This window comes from Macaca fascicularis, chromosome 2 (assembly GCF_037993035.2).
Source record: "Macaca fascicularis isolate 582-1 chromosome 2, T2T-MFA8v1.1".
NCBI lineage: Eukaryota > Metazoa > Chordata > Mammalia > Primates > Cercopithecidae > Macaca > Macaca fascicularis.
In genome coordinates this window covers 113,376,645-113,390,660 of record NC_088376.1, presented here as the reverse complement: position 1 = coordinate 113,390,660, position 14,016 = coordinate 113,376,645, and the positions used below count along the sequence as shown (strand labels likewise).

Sequence of the window (14,016 nt, the reverse complement as noted above, 5' to 3'; positions counted from 1 at the left end):
CTCAGACTCTTACTCCTTTTTTCTTTCCCTTCGAACCCCTATCTGGGAGGCCTTCTGTCCCTGCCTAGATCTGATAATAAGGGCCTCTCCATCATAAGGCGCTGTTCTTATCCATGGTTTACCTCTAAGACAGAATGTTCAGTGCTTGCCACCTCTAGAGACAACTCAGCCCCAGCTCCCATCCTGTTATTGTATGTATCTAACCCTCACAGTCTGGAGACTCCAGCACAGTGGACAGCCGGGGGACAGAAAGGACACACAGCTGTACCATTCACAGCTGCAGCTCTAGGGCCTGCCAGGGCCCAGAGTGGCCTCGGAGGCTCAGCAGCTAGATCCTGGGGATTTGTGTGCTGGGAGAGCTTCAGCCCCATAGGGAACAGCCAGGGATCGGAGGGGTCCCCATCTTGCCCAGCTGCCCATTTTCCCATGCTGATGGCATTAACAAGAACCATCCCCAACTCTGGGCTGCTTCTCTCATCAATCTTTTCAGTCATTTTTATAAAAATTTTTACTTTTTTCTCTCCTGAAATTTCTAGACATACAGTACAAGTATGAGCTGCCTTGCAGGGGAGACAGTCTTGCAGACCTAGCTTCATCCAGACACATGATGCATAAGTTCCTCTGGGATGATGGAGAGAGGGGAAGGAAATGGGAGGCACTCCAGCATGAGGAGCAGGAATTCACATATGGGCCTCCAAATGCCCAACTGTCCCAGTGCCTGAGGTGTCCCCTGACTCAGCTGAGAGAGTTCAAGAGGTCCCTAGCCCCAGCTCCTACAGGGAGGGGCAAATCCAGGCTTCCCCTAGGCTGGGAAGAGCTCATGGTTGGATCCTCTTGCGGTATAGGTAGGCATTGCTCACCTGGTTCATAATGACCAAGCTGGTGAGGACAGGGCATAGTGCAGCCAGGTACCAGACTGCACCAGTGACAGAAGCAGTGAACCAGAGTGAGCACATGCCCAGCAAGAGGCTGGCACTACCCAGCAGGTAGCCCACCAGCCCAGAAGTAGCATGGTATAGCTTGAGCTTCGCCAGGGGCCATCGGGGCAGCAGCTTGGGGTAGAGCAGCCCCACCCCACCTGAGCATTGTAGCCCTGCCCACAGCACAGCCAGCAGCCCTGCCTGCCCATGCCGCGTAGCCAGGTGGGCTTTGCCAAGCTGCTCTTTGTGGAGGATGACAAGGCCGAGGCCCAGCAGTGCACACAGCAGGGCCAGCAGCTGCAGCACCCAGTGGCAGCGTGCTCGGCCCTTCCGTGAGAGGGAGCGCAGCAGCGAACTCTCAGGAGAAAACACCAGTAGTGCCTCGGTCATCAGGAAGGAGAACTGAGGAGACAGGGGATGGGAAGCTCAAGTGAGGGTGCTGCCCCAGAAGAGGGGAAGAGGGCTTTATGTAACCCTCAGCTGCCAGTGAGTCCTGGGCTGATTCCCCTTTTTCTTTCTGTCCCCACTGACAAGACTATCCATTTGGTGGGGCAAGAGTGGAAAACCCCATCTGGGACGATATATGTGCCCTGAATAATCTCCACACTTCCTCCTAGGTGCCAGTCTGAAATGTCATCTGTGCTGTGTTACCAAGCAAACACAAGGTTTGAGATGTGGCAGTTATAAATGATTCACAAGCTTTGTTTCCCTAACGTGGGGCTGGATACAATTTCTTGGCAAAAGCTGGCCACATGGGTGCACTATTTCAGGGAAAGTTAGGTGCATCACCAGAAATTAAAAAGGGACAGAAGTACATCAAAATGCAATGTCTCAGCTTTCTACCTAGAGGTGGGTGAAGCCTCGTGCTTAGACAAACCTTACCCATTTGACCTGGGTTTTAATTACTCTGATTCAAGTCTTTTTTTTTTTTTTTTTTGGAGATAGTCTCTGTCACCCAGGCTGGAGTGCAGTGGCATGATCTCAGCTCAATGCAATCTCCGCCTTCTGGGTTCAAGCGATTCTCCTGCCTCAGGCTCCTGAGTAACTGGGATTACAGGCATCTGCCACCACACCCAGCTAATTTTTTTTTTTGTGGGGGGGTTGGTTTTTTGGTTTTTTTGAGATGGAGCCTCGCACTGTCGCCTAGGTTAGAGTGCAGTGGCGCAATCTTGGCTCACTGCAACTTCCATCTCCTGGGTTCATGTGATTCTCCTGCCTCTCCTCCCGAGCTGGGACTACAGGAGCGTGCCACCATGCCCGGCTAATTTTTTGTATTTTTAGTAGAGACGGGGTTTCACCGTGTTAGCCAGGATGGTCTCGATCTCCTGACCTCAGGTGATGTGCCCGCCTCGGCCTCCCAAAGTGCTGGGATTACAGGCATGAGCCACCACCATGCCTGGCCTCAAGTCTCAGATATATACCATGGGCAGGAGTATTTGGAGCATGCAACTCTTCCAAACAAACATTAAATGTAGACAAAGATCCAGAGGCTGCCAGGGCCACCAACCATGCCCATGCTCCCACCCCTAAGAACTGCCCAGGTCCACTACTTACAGCCAGAGACATAAGCACCGGGTGCCAGGAGAACAGGCCTGGAATGAGAAGAGGAAGCCTCATGGGGCTGAGGCAAGAAGAAACCAGCCATACCAATCCTTAAGGGTTGAGGAATACCAGCGGCCCATCACCCAAGGAGGTGCTGCCAAACTGTGAGCCCCCTCTTGCTCTGCAACAAGCTGACCCCACACCTATCCTCTTCCTGGCCCCTTCCTGGATCAGAGGCCATGCTTTGCCACTCCTCTGGCAGTCCTCCCTCCTTCCCTTACACTTCCTGAGAACCAGCCAAAGGGAGCACCCAGACGAGGAAAGAGAAACCAGGAATTCTGTGTGCCCTGGCCACACCTACCTGCTCCACCCCACTCATCGCTCCGGCACCGAATTCCCTCAGCCAGCCAGGCCTGTTACCGGGAGTCCCACAGCCCTTCCTCCCCAGGAAAAGCGGCCCTTCCCTTCCCAGAAGTCAGCTATGAATTCTACTTACTGGAGCCAGGCCTGGCAAGCACAGCCACAAAGATGGTAAAGCCCAGGGCCACAAGGTGGGCGGCAGCTCCAGAAGCAGTACGCAGAGCTCGGTAGATGTGTGACTCGGTCTCCGCAGAAAGGGCCATGGTCAGCCGTGCCAGTGGTTGTAGCCTGAAAGCATAGTAGCGAGGGCCAGGGTCTCAGGTGCCCACTCTTCACTCCTCACTGGAGAAAAGGCTGCAAGGCAGGCATGCCACCCTCTTCCAATAAGTTATGATAGGAAAGAACAGTACCAAGACCAGCACCAGGAATGATCACAACATGCCAGTCGAGGGCCGGCGGCCTGTCAGCGTGTACTCATCTGAACTGGTACCAAACGCTGGCCCGCCTTCCAGGTAGGATGCGAAAAGCCATGTAAGACTACAAATCCCAGCGTGTACCACGCCGTCGCCGGCAGTAGAGCCCGCTGGGAAGGCGCGGGGCACTATGGAAATTGTAGTTCCCTGCTGCGGTCCCAGTTACAGCGTGAATCCCTTAGCGCACCGCCTCCCCAAGTGCTGCGGGCATGCTGCCCCTCCACGCTAGGGACTTGCCTGCCTCAGCCGCAGCGCAGATCTGATGCGGTTGTTTCCTCCAAAGAAAGCGGGATACTCCGGGCCCTGCAGCGCGCACCTCCGCTCCGTCGCGGAGCCGCTTTACTTCCGGGTGCGACGTCTACGCACCCAAGACTTCCTGGGACGAGCCCCCCAGCAGCCACGCCTCTGAGTCGGGCTGCGCAGGCGCCGCTAGGCAGAGGGATTCGCGAGCCTGCGTGCCCCAGCGACACGGGCTTCGGGGCTGTCTGTGACAAGTGTTCACAGGAGGTGGGGACGCCCCTGCGCGACGAACGAGGAGCTACGGGCCTGGGCCTGGCTATTGCCATGGGCAGCGGCTGCCGCATCGAATGCATATTCTTCAGCGAGTTCCACCCCACTCTGGGACCCAAGATCACCTATCAGGTGCCACCCGGACTTGCGGGACTGGGCGGGGAGAGGGACGTTCTCGAGAGCTCAATAGGCTGCCTAAAGGCGGTAGTTTCCCGTGCTGTACGCAGGCATGCTACTTCATTCGCAGACAACTGTGAGGCTAGAGGATAGTCAGACCCAGGCCCCCCGGCTCCCAGTGTGACAGGGAAGACATACGTCACATTGACAGTGTTTGTAGGATATTGGGCTGTAAGGATCCGGTTGAGGGGTTCCAGGTCCCACAGAAGGTGAGGTGGGTGACCCATGAGTATCCCTGAACTGAGTGAAGAGTAAATGATGCATAGGAAGTTTAGATAAGGGAGGAGAAAGTGTTCCAGGTCGAGCAAATATGCAGAAGCCAGGAAGGAGGTGAGATCATAGCGTGTGTTTGGAAACAGAAAGAATAGGCCTGAGTGGGTGGGAGAGAGGGGAACGCTGGACAAGAGGACTTGGGCTTGGGAGGCATGAGGAGGTCACCATTTGTACTACACCGAGTACAGATGTCCACTGAGGGGCCCATTGCCACTCCCCTTCCCAGGTCCCTGAAGACTTCATCTCCCGAGAGCTGTTTGACACAGTCCAAGTGTACATCATCACCAAGCCAGAGCTGCAGAACAAGCTTATCACTGTGTGAGGCCCTAGCTCGGGGTGAGCGGTGGGCAGCAGGGGTTGTCCCAGGAGGAGGAAGGGACAGGCTTGGGGGCCTGACTCTGTTCCAATTATCTAGCACAGCCATGGAAAAGAAGCTGATCGGCTGTCCTGTGTGCATCGAACACAAGAAGTACAGCCGCAATGCCCTCCTCTTCAACCTGGGCTTCGTGTGTGATGCCCAGGCCAAGACCTGCGCCCTCGAGCCCATTGTTAAAAAGCTGGCTGGCTATCTGACCACACTAGAGGTCTGCAATGAGATGGGCTTGGGTTTACGGACAGTTGGGGAAGGTGTTCCCATGTCTCCTAAGTCCCCCAAACCTGAGACCCTGGCAACCAGCTCAGGACTCAGGGCAGCCAACCAGCCAGGGGTCCTGGGATGTGCCCACCATGCTGTCCATGCTCTATCTAGCTAGAGAGCAGCTTCGTGTCCACGGAGGAGAGCAAGCAGAAGTTGGTGCCCATCATGACCATCTTGCTGGAGGAGCTAAATGCCTCGGGCCGGTGCACTCTGCCCATTGGTATGGCCAGCCTCTGCAAGGACAGCAGAAGGGTAGAGGAGAGATGGGAAAGTGAGCCCAGCCAGTCAGGGAGAAGGACAAGACTCATGAACACATTGGTGGGCAGGAAATAGCCATGGGCTGAGGTGCCCATGTCCAGGGTCCAATGCATGAGGGAGCTGGGACTGGGGATGGGGGGAAGCGGAGCTCTCCAGCTCTGCCCCTTGGGCAATTCCTTCCTCTTTGTGGGCCTCAGTTTCTCACTTCATAAAAAGAAAAAGATTAGCCCTACCCAGAGGCACCTGCTTGCCCCAAGGGATGCTGGGAGGCCTGGATGGTAATTGAGGGCCTCTTGGAAGAAGTGGCACTGAGGATATGGATGGGACCCCCTGCAGATGAGTCCAACACCATCCACTTGAAGGTGATTGAGCAGCGGCCAGACCCTCCGGTGGCCCAGGAGTATGATGTACCTGTCTTTACCAAAGACAAGGAGGATTTCTTCAACTCACAGTGGGACCTCACTACACAACAAGTATGCCATCCCTCCCTGGGTATCATCACCTGGGGCTGGCCACAGCGCTGGCCTCATCCTGTTCCTCTGACCTTGTCCTGCTCTGCCCAGATCCTGCCCTACATTGATGGGTTCCGCCACGTCCAGAAGATTTCAGCAGAGGCAGACGTGGAGCTCAACCTGGTGCGCATTGCTATCCAGAACCTGCTGTGAGTGGGCCTACAGTCATACCCGGTACAAGGTCACCAGCCAGGGAAGAGCTCAGGGGCCCTGGGTGTGAGGGTTGGGAAGGCATGGTCCTCAGAAGCTGAGCACAACTCTCTCTCTCAGGTACTATGGCGTTGTGACACTGGTGTCCATCCTCCAGGTAGGTGAGTTGGGTTTGGTTAAGTGGAGAGTGGACCATGTGACTGGACCAGACCAGGGCTGTGTCACCTTCCCAAGCCCCTCACTCAGGCCCCTATGCCTTCTGCTACCCTCTAGTACTCCAATGTATACTGCCCAACGCCCAAGGTCCAGGACCTGGTAGATGACAAGTCCCTGCAGGAGGCATGTCTATCCTACGTGACCAAGCAAGGTAGTGGTGGGCTCTGGGGGAAGCCATCTTGGGGAGGGCAGGGCCACATGGTGAACTGATCCCTGGCACCCACAGGGCACAAGAGGGCCAGTCTCCGGGATGTGTTCCAGCTATACTGCAGCCTGAGCCCTGGCACTACTGTGCGAGACCTCATTGGCCGCCACCCCCAGCAGCTGCAGCACGTTGATGAACGGTCAGAGGAGAATTCGCTGGGGCATTTGGGAGTTACCTGAGGAAAGCTAGACCCTTTATGTCTCTCAGGAGCCCTGGGTCATGGGGCACTGCCAATCCAAGCAGGCTTCCTGGAGATGGTGGGCTACAAAGACAAAATTGAAGGGACACTACAGGAAAGGGTTCGCCTGCCTGAGAGAAGGCCTGGCCAGGGCGTCACCCCTCTGTCCTCTGATCCTCACCCTAGGAAGCTGATCCAGTTCGGGCTTATGAAGAACCTCATCAGGCGACTACAGAAGTATCCTGTGCGGGTGTCTCGGGAAGAGCAGAGCCACCCTGCCCGGCTTTATACAGGCTGCCACAGCTATGACGAGATCTGCTGCAAGACAGGTGGAGGCAGGCGGGCAGTCAGGGTGGGGTCAGGGTAGGGTGGCCAGGCCAAGGCCACCGACCTCTCCTCCACCACCCCACCCAGGCATGAGCTACCATGAGCTGGATGAGCGGCTTGAAAATGACCCCAACATTATCATCTGCTGGAAGTGAGGCTGGTGGTGGCTGGATGGACACATTGCTGTGGGTAGTCCCTCCTACCAGGAGGCTTGTCATACTGTCTAGAGCTTGACTCTTAGTTCTGTAAATAAAGACATCCATTTCAAACAGCCTTTATTGAGTGCTGCTTCTGGGCCAGCCACCGGAGACCCAGCGGTGAATGAAATAGCTACGAGCTGTGCTCTAGATCGCCATCTGGTGGGCAGGACCGACAATCGACAAGTAAAAGTGCCGGTTAATTACAAAAAAAAAAAAAAATCGTCTGGTCGCGGTGACTCACCTGTAGCCCCAGTTACTCAGGAGGCTGAAGTGGGGGGATCACTTGAGGCCAGGAGTTGGAGGCTACATTTAGCTGTGATCCCATCACTGCACCCCAGCCTGGGTGATAGAGCAAGACCCCATCTCAATAATAATAATAAACCTAGAAAGAAACAGATGTAGCTGGGTGCTGTGGCTCATACCTATAATCCCAGCACTTCGGGAGGCTGAGACGGGTAGATCACCTGAGGTCAGATGGTCAAGAACAACCTGGCCAACATAGTGAAACCCCATCTCCACTAAAAAAAATATAAAAAATTAGCCAGGTGTGGTGGTGCGCACCTGTAATCCCAGCTACTCAGGAAGCTGAGGCAAGAGAATCACTTGAACCTGGGAGGCAGAGGTTGCAGTGAGCCGAGATCATGCCACTGCACTCCAGCCTAGGTGACAGGAGACTCAATCTCAAAAAAAGGAACAGATGTGATCAAGAGTGAGTTGGGAGGTCGAGGCAGGTGGATCACGAGGTCAGGAGTTCAAGACCAGCCTGGCCAAGGTGGTGAAACCCTGTCTCTACTAAAAATACAAAAAACCGCGTGTGTGGTGGGTGCCTGTAATCCCAGCTACTTGGGAGGCTGAGGCAGAGAATGGCTTGAACCCAGGAGGTGAAAGTTGCAGTGAGTGAGACCACACCACTGCACTCCAGCCTGGGTGACAGACTGAGACTCTCAAAAAAAAAAAAAAAAAAAAAAAAGGGGGTTGGAGGCAGGGACTGCTCTGGATTAAACGGCCAAGAAAGGCCATACTGAGATGTAAACTGAGCCCTGAAGGAAGAGTATTCCAGGCAAAGTGCAAAACCCTGAGGCAAAACCTCTTTGGAATGTATGAGGTAGGTCCAGGGAAGAAAGGAGGAGAGGAAAGAATCCAAGTCCCGAGGTACAAGACAGGCAAGAAGTAGGTCTTGCAGAGCTGCTGGTAAGCAGCACCCGACCTAGCATTTTGAGGGCCAGAGGTAGTTGCAGAGCCCCTCTCATGTGAGGGAATGATGCCTATACACTTTTTTTTTTTTTTTTTTTTTTTTTTTGAGACAGAGTCTCCCTTTGTTGTCCAAGCTGGAGTGCAGTGGTGGAATCTTGCCTCACTGCAAACTCCGCCTCCTGTGCTCAAGCGATTCTCCTGCCTCAGTCTCCCGAGTAGCTGGGACAACTGGTGTGTGCTACCACACCTGTCTAATTTTTGTACTTTTTTTTTTTTTTTGAGACGGAGTCTCGCTCTGTGGCCCAGGCTGGAGTGCAGTGGCCTGATCTCAGCTCACTGCAAGCTCCGCCTCCCGGGTTTACGCCATTCTCCTGCCTCAGCCTCCCAAGTAGCTGGGACTACAGGCGCCCGCCACCTCGCCCGGCTAGTTTTTTGTATTTTTTAGTAAAGACGGGGTTTCACCGTGTTAGCCAGGATGGTCTCGATCTCCTGACCTCGTGATCCGCCCGTCTCGGCCTCCCAAAGTGCTGGGATTACAGGCTTGAGCCATCGCGCCCGGCCTAATTTTTGTACTTTTAATAGAGACAGGGTTTCACCATGTTGCCCAGGCTGGTCTCAAACTCCTGACCTTAAGTGATCTGCCCGCCTCGGCCTCCCAAAGTGTTGAGATTACAGGCGTGAGCCACCGCGCCCGGCGTGATACACACTTTTAAGGCTCCGGGGCTGTCCGTGAGGATCAAGCGTGGAAGTAAGTCTACAGAAAAGGCTGCCGCAGTTAACCCACGACAGGTGATGACAGTCTGGACATAGGGAGGATGGAGAGAAGTCGTGCGCCCTGGCAGTATTTCAGGAGCCAACTAATGGAGCCGGGACGCGAGAAACAGAGGAATCAGGAAGCCATAAGGAGGAGGTGGAGCAGCGGGTGGGTCAAGATGCCGCAGCAGCAGCAGGAGGAGCTCGTGGGGTCGGGGTTACCCCCATCCCCGTGCAAGCCGACTTGGCGTCCGAGGGCAGAGTCCAGACCACAAGGAACTGGAGCTCAGGAGAGACTCGTGGTCCACATCGCGAGAAAGCTGTGGGAATCCAAATACTGTGGCGATTGGCAGCCCCGTAGGCGAGGCGGGCTGGAGACCCGCCCGGATTTAGGCGCGAGCCACCTCCAGGGGCGGAGCCCAAGCCGCACTGCGCAGGCGCGGCTAACCCGTTTCCATGGCTGCGAGAACTCACGCTCCCCAACCGTCCCACAACTGTCCTGTCCCAGACTTTGGCACCGTCGGGGTCCGTCGTCCCCGAGTGTGTCAGCATCCCCACCCCGGCTGCTGCCCAGGATCCGCCGGACCCCGGCCTCGATATGGGAGACCTGGAACTGCTGCTGCCCGGGGAAGCTGAAGTGCTGGTGCGGGGTCTGCGCAGCTTCCCGCTACGCGAGATGGGCTCCGAAGGGTGAGGCACCCGGGTCAGGCGGAGTCACGGAGTCATTGTCCCTGAGTGGGGGAGCTGGAGCCTGACATGGGGGGAGGGGCTGCCCAGTGTGGAGGGGCTCCCAAATGGGGGAGCAGAGTGTTCCGAGACAGGAATATAATTGTTCCTGAGCCCCCTGTGTCCCCTCAGGATCAGGTTAGGCTTCAATAGGATCCAGCCCCCATCCCCACTCCAAATGCACACACGTGGACCCACATGCACTTACACAACCCTCTGAGGCAGGTGGAACCAGCAGCACGAGAACCTGGAGAAGCTGAACATGCAAGCCATCCTCGATGCCACAATCAGCCAGGGCGAGCCCATTCAGGAGCTGCTGGTCACCCATGGGAAGGTACCCCGAGGTCACAGGCAGGGTTCCTGCCTTCCCCCATACCTCACCTACTCTAACCCTCAGGAGTCCCCTGTGTGCTTTTCCCCTCTGGCCTGGTACACCTGTCCTCCCTGAAGGGGAGAGAGGAATGTGTTACATGTTTCATTTTGTGTCGCTGTTGGACAGGACTCTGGCACACCAGGCTAGGTACAGGGCATGAGTTGATTAGGGAGAAAGCTGTAGGTCCTAAAACAGCTTAGGCTTCGAGGGGAAGGCCCAAATGCTAAAGGCATCTGTGAATTGACTGTAAGGCTGGGGAGGGGGTGGGGAGGGCAGGAGGGAGGGGAGATAACTTAACTGGAAGTAGAACTTTGGCATGGAAGGAGGCAGCCTTCCTAACATGAGAGGGGAAAGTTAGAAACCAATGAGATGGCTGGCTGGAACATGGACCAGGGAGTGTCACCAGCAGATGACCTGAGATATCAATTGACCAAAAAAAAAAAAAAAAAAAAAAAAGCCAGGCATGGTGGCTCATGCCTGTAATCCTAGCACTTTGAGAGGCCAAGACGGGTGGATCACCTGGGGTCAGGAGTGCAAGGCCAGCCTGACCAACATGGTGAAACCCTGCCTCTACTAAAAATACAAAAATTTGCTGAGCATGGTGGTGCACACCTGTAATCCCAGCTACTCGGGAGGCTGAGGCAGGAGAATCGCTTGAACCTAGGAGACAGAGGTTACAGAGAGCCGAGATCGTGCCACTGCACTCCAGCCTTGGTGACAAGAGTGAAACTCTGTCTAAAAAAAAAAAAAGAGTTCCTTTGCAAGAGAAAGGTGGAACTCATACAAGGGGATAGGATAAGAAGAACAGGGCACTGTGAAGGGTCCTGAGTAAGAGTGAGGCCAAAGGCACACAAGAGCCTTAGAGAACCACAGGACAGGGACAAGAGGGAGGGCATGAGCAGAAGGGCTGACTTGAAAGGGACGCCTGAATGGGCGGGGAGAGGATAACGGGGCAGGTGCAGGCAGGGCAAGGCAGTCTGGGAACTGGGCAGGAGCCAGTCACATAAGCATGAGGGACATCCACAGAGGTGTTGGGAGCAGCTGGAAACGAAGGTCCGAAATGCAAGAGAAAAGTCAGGAAGGATAGCCATGGGGTTTGGGATAGTTTAGGGGCCCAGCAGTGTTTGGGGAGATCTGGGCTGAGCTGAGCCAAGCTGGGGATGGGAGGGTTGCCAGGCAAAGGTAGGCCCATCTCATCCCTGTCCTTTACCCCATCCTTCAAAGGTCCCAACACTGGTGGAGGAGTTGATCGCAGTGGAGATGTGGAAGCAGAAGGTGTTCCCCGTGCTCTGCAGGGTGGAGGACTTCAAGCCCCAGAACACCTTTCCCATCTACATGGTGGTGAGCTGGGCCCCTGGTTCATACCTCCTCCCACTCCTTCAGAGGGCTCTGGACTGGGGAGGGGAGCTGGTAGCCCCTATCCCTACCACAGGCCCTGTCCCTCTCTTTGTCTGTCAGGTGCACCACGAGGCCTCCATCATCAACCTCTTGGAGACAGTGTTCTTCCACAAGGTGAGGGACTATCTCTGCCCATGGGCCACAGTTTCAGGTCAGGGCCTGGCAGGAAGGGAGGTTGTATCTGTGTGGGGAGGGCATCAGACACAGAAAGTTTCCCTCCCCCTTTCCCCAGGAGGTGTGTGAGTCAGCAGAAGACACTGTCTTGGACTTGGTAGACTATTGCCACCGCAAACTGATTCTGCTGGTGGCCCGGAGTGGCTGTGGTGGCCCCCCTGAAGGGGAGGGGTCCCAGGACAGCAACCCCATGCAGGTGGGTTGAGGTTACCTAGGATTGTGAAAGCCTAGGTCTGGGTTCCCCAAGGCCTGCACAGGCAAGGGTAGCCCAGCATGAACACTGTGTGACCTCGCAGGAGCTGCAGAAGCAGGCAGAGCTGATGGAATTTGAGATTGCACTGAAGGCCCTCTCAGTACTGCGCTACATCACAGACTGTGTGGACAGGTGGGCAGTCCGACTGGGCCTGGGCCTACCGTGGAGGGCTGGAAGACTGGGCCTGTAGCCTGCCTCTGCTCACCTCCTTCACAACGTCCCTGCCCCTAGCCTCTCTCTCAGCACCTTGAGCCGTATGCTTAGCACACACAACCTGCCCTGCCTCCTGGTGGAACTGCTGGAGCATAGTCCCTGGAACCGGCGGGAAGGAGGTAGGGTCCTCCCACACCAGCCTAAGCCCCAGGCTACTGCTTCAGGATATCTTTTTGATAGAGGGGGCAGTTTGCACACACGAAGACAAACCCCGTCCCCAAGCCCATCTGAGGATACCAGGATGCCTCAGCCAAGAGTGGCCTAGACCTGAGCTCTGCAGCAGGCCAGGCCCATGTGTCCACTACTGAGGCTCACTCTGCTCTGGGGTCAGCAGCATTATAGCCTGGGCAAGTCCTGTGGCCCAGGTTCTCCCACCATTCCCAGGCAGTGGTCAGTCTCCCAGGCCCCACAGCTGGCTCACTTGAAGAGAATGCAATGCCTGTACCCAGTGTGCTGGTTCCTCTCCCCAGGCAAGCTGCAGCAGTTCGAGGGCAGCCGTTGGCATACTGTGGCCCCCTCAGAGCAGCAAAAGCTGAGCAAGTTGGACGGGCAAGTGTGGATAGCCCTGTACAACCTGCTGCTAAGCCCTGAGGCCCAGGCGCGCTACTGCCTCACAAGTTTTGCCAAGGGACAGCTACTCAAGGTCGGACTCCCTCTGCACCAGCCCCCACAGCCCCAGCACCGCCCTCCCCATCCTACCCTGACCCTGTCCCTGCTGTTTATCTTTGCCCACCCACCTCAACCCCCGTGCTCTTTTCAGTCCTTGGGCCTCAGGTGACACACCAGCTAGTGGGACATGGACCCCCACAGGCATGCTCAGCCCAACCCAGCCCCTTCCTTTTCCGTGGCCCCCTGGCCAGCACCTGCATCACACTGGCCTCCACTGGACACTCTTGCAGCTTCGGGCCTTCCTCACAGACACACTACTGGACCAGCTGCCCAACCTGGCCCACTTGCAGAGTTTCCTGGCCCATCTGGCCCTGACTGAAACCCAGCCCCCTAAGAAGGACCTGGTGTTGGAACAGGTAGACACTGGAAAGTTAGCTCCTCAGGACCACTGTCCTACTTTACCAGCACCTTCCTGCCACTCTCCACTCCTTTCCCTAGATCCCAGAAATCTGGGAGCGGCTGGAGCGAGAAAACAGAGGCAAGTGGCAGGCAATTGCCAAGCACCAGCTCCAACATGTGTTCAGCCCCTCACAGCAGGACCTGCGGCTGCAGGCACAAAGGTAAGTCCTGTGGAACTGGCAGGAGGAGTGGATGGGATGCAGGAGGCATGGATGTGGGCAGGGATGCCCCCACCTTCCAAGGCCAGTCAGACCTTCCTGACTTTCCCCCAGGTGGGCTGAGACCTACAGGCTGGACGTGCTAGAGGCAGTGGCTCCAGAGCGGCCCCGCTGTGCTTACTGCAGTGCAGAGGCTTCTAAGCGCTGCTCGCGATGCCAGAATGAGTGGTATTGCTGCAGGTGAGGGTATCCTAGGACCTTGGACCCCTAAGTCCTACTGCCACATCCCCCACATGCACTGCCCTCCTCAACACCCACCTGCCTGCAGGGAGTGCCAAGTCAAGCACTGGGAAAAGCATGGAAAGACTTGTGTCCTGGCAGCCCAGGGTGACAGAGCCAAATGAGGGTTGCAGTTGCTGAGGGCCAACCACCTATGCCAAGGGAATCCACCCAGAATGCACCCCTGAACCTCAAGATCACGGTCCAGCCTCTGCCGGAGCCCCAGTCTCCGCAGTGGAGAGCAGAGCCAGCGGTAAAGCTGCTGACCCATCCCCCTCCTCCCCACCCCAAGGGAAGGCTCGAGACTTCCTGCCCCACCTGGTGGGCAGGCCAAGTGCGTTGCCTCAGCAAACTGGGCCAGGAGGGCGAAGGCCGGATGTGGGGACCCTCTTCCTCTAGCACAGTAAAGCTGGCCTCCAGAAACACGGGTATCTCCGTGTGGTGCTTTGCGGTCGCCGTCTTTGTGGCCATCCGGGGTGGGGTGTGAGG

The 14,016-nt window shown here is 56.1% G+C and overlaps 3 protein-coding genes across 35 annotated transcripts in view; 2 read left to right on the top strand and 1 right to left on the bottom strand.

Annotated features, from left to right (window-relative positions):
- Positions 1-493: 493 nt before the first annotated feature.
- Positions 494-14,016, bottom strand: part of CYB561D2 (cytochrome b561 family member D2) — a 34,239-nt gene continuing 20,716 nt past the window's right edge. Inside the window, exons 1-4 of one of the 4 annotated variants that reach the window (XM_005547210.4) lie at positions 3,533-3,642; positions 2,959-3,110; positions 2,475-2,512; positions 494-1,322 (exon numbers count right to left, since the gene is read on the bottom strand). In XM_005547210.4, coding sequence (XP_005547267.1) covers positions 819-1,322; positions 2,475-2,512; positions 2,959-3,085 — 669 coding nt within the window. In that variant the 5' untranslated portion in view covers positions 3,086-3,110; positions 3,533-3,642 and the 3' untranslated portion in view covers positions 494-818. Of the gene's footprint in view, positions 1,323-2,474; positions 2,513-2,958; positions 3,111-3,232; positions 3,354-3,532; positions 3,643-14,016 lie in introns of those variants that run through there. The other 3 variants (XM_015445946.3, XM_065540636.1, XM_065540637.1) reach the window with 3 other exon arrangements.
- On the top strand, positions 3,731-7,011 carry NPRL2 (NPR2 like, GATOR1 complex subunit). 26 transcript variants are annotated; one of them, XR_012431210.1, is made up of 11 exons: positions 3,731-3,937; positions 4,482-4,573; positions 4,671-4,839; positions 5,004-5,112; positions 5,487-5,623; positions 5,714-5,785; positions 5,933-5,969; positions 6,086-6,179; positions 6,255-6,372; positions 6,598-6,740; positions 6,826-7,011. XR_012431210.1 is itself a non-coding variant. In XM_074032290.1 (11 exons), exons 5-11 carry the CDS (start codon positions 5,553-5,555, stop codon positions 6,891-6,893), a joined length of 654 nt encoding a protein of 217 aa, XP_073888391.1. In that variant the 5' UTR covers positions 3,731-3,937; positions 4,482-4,573; positions 4,676-4,839; positions 5,004-5,112; positions 5,487-5,552; the 3' UTR covers positions 6,894-7,011. The 26 variants fall into 26 exon arrangements, 15 of the variants coding, with proteins under 15 accessions (XP_073888391.1, XP_005547270.1, XP_073888393.1 ...); XR_012431207.1 differs by having other exon boundaries at positions 5,714-5,811; positions 5,933-5,973; XR_012431215.1 differs by having other exon boundaries at positions 5,714-5,836.
- Positions 9,342-13,950, top strand: ZMYND10 (zinc finger MYND-type containing 10). 5 transcript variants are annotated; one of them, XM_005547218.3, is made up of 12 exons: positions 9,342-9,575; positions 9,837-9,945; positions 11,209-11,325; positions 11,443-11,496; positions 11,615-11,752; positions 11,853-11,941; positions 12,041-12,141; positions 12,493-12,665; positions 12,922-13,047; positions 13,130-13,251; positions 13,363-13,488; positions 13,577-13,950. In XM_005547218.3, exons 1-12 carry the CDS (start codon positions 9,484-9,486, stop codon positions 13,650-13,652), a joined length of 1,323 nt encoding a protein of 440 aa, XP_005547275.2. In that variant the 5' UTR covers positions 9,342-9,483; the 3' UTR covers positions 13,653-13,950. The 5 variants fall into 5 exon arrangements, 3 of the variants coding, with proteins under 3 accessions (XP_005547275.2, XP_045242147.1, XP_073888381.1); XR_012431204.1 differs by lacking the exon at positions 12,041-12,141; XM_045386212.1 differs by lacking the exon at positions 9,837-9,945.